This window comes from Crocodylus porosus, unplaced genomic scaffold (genome assembly GCF_001723895.1).
Source record: "Crocodylus porosus isolate Cpor-Errol unplaced genomic scaffold, CroPor_comp1, whole genome shotgun sequence".
Lineage (NCBI taxonomy): Eukaryota > Metazoa > Chordata > Crocodylia > Crocodylidae > Crocodylus > Crocodylus porosus.
The window spans coordinates 4,010,862-4,019,217 of record NW_017728940.1 but is presented as its reverse complement, the minus strand read 5'-3'; the positions used below and the strand labels follow the sequence as shown (position 1 = coordinate 4,019,217).

Sequence of the window (8,356 nt, the reverse complement as noted above, 5' to 3'; positions counted from 1 at the left end):
TCACCTGCCCCAAATGCAGCCCCCAATATGCTGGGAAGAGCCTGGTGCAGCCCCCACCCACAGTTGCTGCTGCTTCCCCCCCCGTGCCCTCCTGGAGCTGCTGCCCTGCACCCCCCAGACAAGCCATGGCTCCGTTCTGTTTCCTGCTGTGCCCTAGCAGGGCAGTGCCTGCCCCAGTCCCAGCCCACTCCCCCCTTCACCACATAGGCCTTGATCTGTCCCCCATGCCCCTTCCGTCCCCCCTCCCATTCCACCAGAACTGACTTACCAGCTGCACGCAGCTTGAGAGCTGCTGGGCTGTGCTCATTGCCGCCTACGTACTGCACTGTGGTTGCACACATGCACGGGCATTTATCGGCCAAATTATCAGCCACGTCAGGCCAATTTCTGGTGCAATCAATTTTCTTTATATTGGTGCCAATTAGATATTGGACTGATATATTGGTGCACCTATCTTAAGCTGTTTGTAAGAACTTGATTCCCATTCAGATGTAATTTTTTCAGATATCTTTATGGATCCCTGTAAATTGGTTTTGGTTTTATGATCTTGGTGAAATTGTAGCCACGTGAAAGTTGATAATAACTCTCATTGACTTTTTAATGGAGCTAAGATTTCACTTTCATGTAGTGTTACATACTGTTATGATATAAAATGCGAGAAGTAGTTAGCTGTGTTAATCTGAAGTGCATAAGCTTTCATAGGCAACAGTGGGCTTATGGTGTATGCTGTTGCCTGTGAAAGCTTACACATTTCTGAATGAATTAGGCAGGTCAGCATGGCACCTTTATAGACTTCTGCCAGACATAAAATGTCAACAGGTAGGTGGAGTCAATAACTCAGTATTTGTTTTGGAAGAATTTACAGATAAATCATGCTGGACAGTTAAGGATAAGCAAATGATACCATAATTTTCAGTCTGAAGTCTTTTGTTTTGAATTTTATTATAGTTGCTATAGGATCCCTTGTGGTTTGGAAAGAATGTAGCTCCAAAAGAACACCTTTGATTATGAAGTTAAGAATATCAGACATATTATAAGGTTGATTTGATAGCTTCCAATTTAGCATTATTAAGGATTTTGAGATGCATTTTCAAAATGGCTTAAGCCCACATAAAGAACAGTGGAGAAACCTCTCACTGCTGCCACCCACCCCTTCGGAAACCACGGAGAATTCCCATGTAGAAGCTGCCAGGTACTCGTTGTTTCTGAAAGTCTGGACACTGTCTTTATTTAGATGCTTCAAGGAGAGTTGAAGGTCCTGAACACCTTTTCCTTTTCTTGTTGGTCAAGAGGTTTCTCTTGCAAGTGAAAGGAACTAGAACTATATTGCCACAGGGCTACATAACTGCATCCATTCTAGGGATTTCAGTGTAATTTTATCAAAAACTCATCCTCAATTGAAATAGTTATAACACTATAAAACTGTGAAGAGAACAGAATCCTGGAATTGTCCATGTGAGAAATGGGCCTAATTCTATTTCACCTAATGGTTCAGTAGCTTCTTGCTGGATGGCTGGCTAAGTTGCATTAATTTTACTCTCTGTTGCTTAGGTTATCCAGTGCTGGCTCCTGCTGCTTATTATGACCAAACAGGTGCTCTTGTCGTGAACGCAGGGGCTCGGAACGGCCTGGGGGCCCCTGTGCGCCTTGTAGCCCCCGCTCCTGTCATCATCAGTTCCTCTGCAGCACAAGCAGGTAAGTCCTACTTGTGTGCACGTGGGTCCCATTCCTCTCATTGGAGAAGGAGATGATCTTGTAAGTGATGTTCATGTGCTCCGCTGCAAGCATACAGGCAGTGATGACACACTTGCCCTCACTGAGATCCATTGGAGGGGTTGTTTTTGAGAACTTTCTCTATGCTCAGTGTGGGCTTAGTTGAAAACGTGTAAATGGCAAAGGGAGTATAGAACAGCATTCTGTGTGTTTTTGCAAGATTTCATTATTAGTAGGGACCTACCTAATTCATGAGGGATTGCCCCCCAATTTCACAGTCCTAAGTGCAGCATCGGTCTTCATTTCCATGGCAGACCATGATGGGCCTCTGGCTGAGGGGGCCCTGGAAGTCCCTCCGCATCCCTCCCTGGCCTTCTGTCAGTCTCCGGGGAGGGGCAGGATTTCTGGGGCCCTTGCTTGTTTTTTAGCCTTTTTTTGTGGTCCTCACCCTTTTGGGGGGGACTGGGCTTTTTCTTGGGGGACCCATCAGATTCACAAAATCACAAGTTTTGTAGGTCCCTAATTAGTGAAATAATTTGCAAAACCTCGTGATGTTACAATTTTAAAATACTTGTGATTATAATCAGCTGTTTGAACATGTCCCAAACTGTTTGAAACTATTGCCTCTGTGATCTGAAATTCTCCACATTTGTTCTCCACAGATCTATCAAAAATGCAGTGTTTATTTTGTTTTTCTTTTAGCTCCAGGAACAAAAACAGTCAGCTTGACACTACAGTCATTAGTGTTGCATGTTTGTGTTTCAGGCACAGCAGGGGAGTTGTATTTATCATAAAATCCATTAGAAACAGTTTCCAACTGTGGACCTATTGACTTAAAATGTTCAGGACTTTGAGGCAGGGACCATCTGTCTGTTCTGTGTTTGTACAGCACCTTGCACACTGGGGTCCTGACACGTGCTCTGGTTGATCTCTAGGTCTTGCTATTATTTCCATTGGTCTTCAGATTTAACAGGAAATTAATTTGGGGGCCAAGTTCAAGCTGATAGTTGCCCCACTAAATTAGGGATCAGAAGAAGGTAGCAGTTGATTTTGCAACCTTTCATGCATAACCCTTCACAAATAGAGAGTGGCCTTTAAAAAGGGACACTCAGATACAGTTGTTAGAGATCTGAGGGGTCTCCTTATTCTAGCAGGCTAGTTAATAGCATGGTTACAAGTTTCAAAGTAAATAAAAGGGAACTTGTAGTTTTTAGACTTGCTCAAAATGGATTTTTTTTAAACTGTACGTTTTGTTTTGCTTTGCTACAGCAGTTGCAGCAGCTGCAGCTTCAGCTAACGGTGCAGCTGGTGGTCTGGCAGGAACAACAAATGGACCATTTCGGCCTTTAGGAACTCAACAGCCTCAGCCTCAGCCCCAGCAGCAGCCCACCAACAATCTGGCCTCCAGCTCATTTTATGGCAACAACTCTCTAAGCAGCAATTCCCAGAGCAGCTCACTCTTTTCTCAGGGCTCTGCCCAGGCTGCCAACACTTCACTTGGCTTTGGAAGTAGCAGCTCACTTGGTGCCACACTGGGGTCTGCACTGGGAGGCTTTGGAACAGCAGGTAGGAATTGTGCCACTAGGAGTGGGCGAAAAGGAAATGGTTTTAGACCAAACAAAATGGGTGATTTATATTTTCAGTGATAATGCTACAAGAAGGCACTAGCTTATATAAACTGTTATAACCCTGTTTCAGGATTATACGAAGTAGCCATATTAGGTTAGATGGAAATTACCCCCTAGGCATCTCTTGCCTTGGAGCGTATGCTAGTTTTTTTTTTTCTGTGTAGCCTATAAGAGATACCAGATTAAGAAATACTACCGAACAAACTTGGTATTAGGTTAGCCAGCCTCTTGTGACTGATGGCTAAATTGTAGGGGCTGGCTATACTGAGGGATGCATATACTAGGGTGGATAAAAAGGGTTATTTTTAAATAAATAAAATCAGATTTGCAAGTTACTAGGATAAGTTTTATTTACATAAAATTCACTCATTTTCCTTTCTTTTTAACATCAACCCACTTAATAATTGAGGTCTTAAACATAGGCTTGCCACAATTTTAATATCTTCAAATGATTTCAGATAAATAGCTGGTAGAAGTAACTAGGTAAGCTTCTGCAATTCAAGTTTTCTGAAGTGCTAAATCATGTTTTGACAGCAGTAACCTCTCCTCCACATAGAGAGACAATATTTTCCACTTTAGTTTGTTCTGTTAGTTCAGTTCAGTGACTGTTTATACAAAGCTGAGAAACCAATATGCAATTGTAAAGCAGAAAAGCTTAGCTATGGATAAAAATTGTGAGAGAGGATGTGTACTAAAAATCTTAAAGCGATTGCTCCTAGTTATCATAACCTTCATTTTCCCCCAATACTTTCTGTCAATAAATCCATCTTTTAAATGCAGAACAATTTTAATTCTTAATGTCCAAGTTATTTTTTATGATTAACAAAAAAGCAATTTCAAATCTTTGTACATTTTATAAATGAACTCCAGTTTCCATACCAAAAAAGATTTACACAAATAGAATCATGGCAAAGTGGGGCTGGAAGAAGACCTTGGGAAGTCGTCTAGTTTAACCCCTTGCTCAAGGCAGGATCTTCCCAGTCTAAATTATCCTTAGCTAAGTGTTTGTCTACCCTGTTGTTAAACTTCCAAAGATAGAGGTTTTCACAACCTCTCTGAGCGGTCTTTCCCGATGCTTATCCAACCTCAGAGTGAGAGAGTTTGTCCTAACACCCGATTTAAATTTCTCTTCTTACAACATAAGATTTCCTCGTCCTCTTCTCTGTCCTTGTCCTTTCCTATGTGGCCACAGAGAATATTCTGTCAGCATCCTACCTGTAATCACCCTTCAGATATATAGGATGCATCAAATTCCCCCCCCTCAGTCTTCTCTTCTCTGAACTAAATAATCCCAGTTCACCCAACCTTTCTTCTTAAATCATGTTTCTTAGACCTCCTAAATAATTTTGTTGCTCCACATGGGACTCTTTCTGTGTATTTCCTGAAATGAGAACTGGACATGGGCCTCACCAATGCCAAACAGAATAAAGGTTCACTTTTCTTGATTTGCTAGTGGCACTCATACTAATACAACTTGGTGTGGTATTAGCTTTCTTTGCATCAAGAGCATCACTGTTTTGTATTCAGCTCATGGTCCACTGTAATCCATAGGCCCTTTTCTGTATTTCTGTTCCCGAGACTGTATTTCTGCATTTAATTGTTCTATCCTAAATACAGAATTCTGTACTTGTCTTTACTACATTTCATTCAGTTAATTTTGGATAGCTTTTCCATTTTATCAAGGTGATTCTGAATCCTAATCCTATCCTCAGAAGTGTTCCCCCAGCTTGATGTCAACTGCTGATTTGCAGTGTGCATACTCAGTCCCATCCTCCAAATCGTTAATTAAGATCTTAATACCAGACCCAGGACAGACCCCAAAGGAAGTCTACTTAGGGGTGCACCAGTACAGATTTTGTGGGCTGATACCGATGGCTGATTATTAATAAGCTATATCAGCCAATACTGACGTGCAGCCTGGCAGCTTGGAGAGCAGAGTCTGGCTGGTAAGTCTGTTGGGGGAAAGGGGATTGGGGGAGGGAGATTGAGGCCCCCGTGGTGAGGGAGGGAGTGAGCAGGGCAGGGACAGGTGGTGCCCAGCCAGGTCTGTGCACAGGGCGAAAGCAGGTCTCTGCTGTGGGGTGGGCCTGGGGGTGGTGCTTAGCTCTTTCCAACAGGGAGGTTGGGCCAGGGCTGCACTGGGAGTGGGGGCTAGGGCAAATTCTGAGGTGGCTGTAACCCACCCCATAGCGCCTCCTCCCAGCGCTGCCATTGCCCATCCTGAGTGCTGTCCCGGCCCAACCTCCCCAGCCAAGAAGAGCCTGGCACTGCCCTGGCCCCAGTCCGCAGCAGCAGCCCACCTCTGTTCTGCGCACAGGTCTGGAGGACGTATGCCCTGCATGTCTCCCCCAGCGGTGCATGCAGCAGCAGGAGCCATGCCCCTGGACAAGCCAATCGTGGCTCCATCCTGCGTCCCGCCCCACCCCACCCCACCCAAGCTGGGCAGCCCCTGCCCCAGCCCCACTTGCTCCTTCATCATGGGGACCTTGATCTGCCCCCCTCCCCCATACCCCTTCCTTCCCCACCCAGACTTACCAGCCAGACACTTCTCCAGGCTGCCAGGCTGGCCGTGTGCATACTGTGGCTTTGTGCGTGCATGTGGCCTTATCAGTGACATTATCAGCCACGTAAGTCAAGAAAAGCCAATTACCAGTAATGCCAATTTTCCTTTTATTGCTGCCGGTATGATATAGACTGAAGTATCAGTTGAGGTTGTGGGTGTTTTTGGCACTCTTTGCAAAAATGTTGCTGCCCCCTGCTCTAGAACACTTCCTAAGGTCATAAATTTAAAAAATAAAAAATTATGTACTAAAAATGCATCGTTTTGCTATTTTCAGACAATGAAATGTGAAAATTTAAGACTCCAAATGTATATAGATTAAAATATCAGGAAGTATCAATGGTTGTCCAGTGAAAACCAGTCTTGCTTGAAGAAAATGAATAAAAAGTACAAAGGCAAAACAGTGTTAAAAACATGGATGATTTGAATCAGGGTTGTTCCTTTGCTGTTTTAAATCAACCAATTTTAATTATAATTTAAGTCAGTGCTTTATGGCTGATGCATGCTTCCCACTAAATTATGGTAAAAGCAGTCTTGAGCCATGCACACAGGTTGGCATAGCCTGTAGTGGACATGCTGATACATTTTTGTCTTTATTACCCATATCACCAACACACCTATTATCTTAAACAACTTGTATACTTTTTTTTTCTTTTCTCTATTTTAGTTGCAAACTCTAACACTGGTAGTGGCTCCCGCCGAGACTCGCTCACAGGGAGCAGTGATCTGTACAAGAGGACATCTAGCAGTTTGACACCTATTGGACACAGTTTTTACAATGGCCTTGGCTTTTCCTCTTCTCCTGGACCTGTTGGCATGCCTCTTCCCAGTCAAGGACCTGGCCATTCTCAGACTCCTCCACCTTCCTTATCCTCACATGGATCTTCTTCAAGTTTAAACCTGGGTAAGAGGCATTATGCTGTTGACAGATCATTGAAATGATTGCATCAGTGGGTTCTGGGTTTACTTTCCCTCCTTGAAAATTAAGCAACTTTGTCAGCTGTTGGCAACACTTTTAGGTTGCAGGCCAGAGCGACCCAGTTCAGGTCAGAGGCAGGTGGGTGGCTGCGCATGAAGATTCAGCCACCACTTTTCCTTGTGGCAGCCCTGGGATTGCACCTACAGCCAGTATTTACTGTGGCAGAAAGAGAGAGAACCTGCTGCTGAAACCTTTCTGTTGCTGAAGCCCCATATCTGCAAGTCAGATAAAATGGCTCTATGGACCATACCCATTCCCTGGGCCACTGGTTGACAACTGCTGAACTTTATCATTTTTAGGGCTAGGTGTATTCTGGGGCACTGTTCAAACATGATACTTTTGTGGCAGGCTTTCAGTTTCGGAGAGCCAAGTTGGATAACACACTGAAATGAGAACTAGGACATCTGTATTGTATTACTAGCCCTGCCAACGATTTTTATAAGAAAAATGGTAGATTAGCATGCACCTCCATGCTCTAAAAATGTGTAGTGGTATCTGGAGCACCATTTTAACTTTCTGTTATGGTTTGTATAGCTGTGCAATCCAGTGATTTCACATTGATGTGGCCTAATGTAAGCAAAATGATGATGGGCTCTTAATTTAGTATACTGCTTTATGACATCCCTGACCATGGAAGACTTTAACTCATATTAACTCTGTAAGAAATGACTAGTGTTTTAATTGGTGCCAAGAAAAAAAATGAGATAAGAGGTTCGGTATTTTGTTCAGGCTTTTGCTTGTTCTGACTCTTTCTTGAACATATGTCCAGATCATCTAGTCCCTATAATATTTAGAAGAAATCATTGTATGCAGGTGCATTTTACCTAGATTTTAATAGCATACTTAACTGTATTGTATCTAGAGGACTTTACCTCAGTTGCTGGGGGCTGCAGGGGGGTGGTCAGGAAGGCCAAGGCGGAGATGGAACTGGAACTAGCTTCCTGGATCAAGGACAACAAGAAGTCCTCTTTTAAATACATAGGGGGCAAAAAGAAAGTACCGGGTAACATGGGGCCCCTTCAAGACATGCTAGGAAATCTGGTTGTTGCACCAGACGACAAAGCTAACTTATTTAACGACTTCTTTGCCTCCGTTATCCTGAGCAGGGACTGATCAGCCCCCCTCTCAGGGGAGGTATTTAAATCAGCAGGTCCGGACGAACTCCACCCCAGAATGCTGAGGGAATTAGCAGAGGTCATTGCGGGACCCCCGGCACGGCTTTATGAGCGCTCATGGTGCTCTGGTGTGGTTCCAGAGGACTGGAAGAGGGTCAATGTGGTTCCCATTTCCAAAAAGGGGAGGAAGGAGGACCCAGGAAACTAGAGGCCAGTTACTTACCTTGATCCTGGGTAAGCTTTTTGAGAGAATTATCCTGGTGCATGTCCATGAGGGGCCAGCAGGGGAGGTTATGCTGAGGGGCAACCAACACGGATTCATTAGAGGCAGGTCCTGTCAGACCAACCTGGTGGCCTTCTA

At 44.1% G+C, this 8,356-nt stretch overlaps 1 protein-coding gene across 6 annotated transcripts in view; it reads left to right on the top strand.

The window, feature by feature from the left end:
• PUM1 (pumilio RNA binding family member 1) overlaps positions 1 to 8,356 on the top strand; it is a 131,641-nt gene that overhangs the window by 95,771 nt on the left and 27,514 nt on the right. For all 6 annotated transcript variants that reach the window (XM_019548019.1, XM_019548024.1, XM_019548023.1 and 3 more), the window contains exons 12-14: positions 1,552 to 1,695; positions 2,983 to 3,279; positions 6,569 to 6,805. In XM_019548019.1, coding sequence (XP_019403564.1) covers positions 1,552 to 1,695; positions 2,983 to 3,279; positions 6,569 to 6,805 — 678 coding nt within the window. The remainder of the gene's footprint in view (positions 1 to 1,551; positions 1,696 to 2,982; positions 3,280 to 6,568; positions 6,806 to 8,356) is intronic.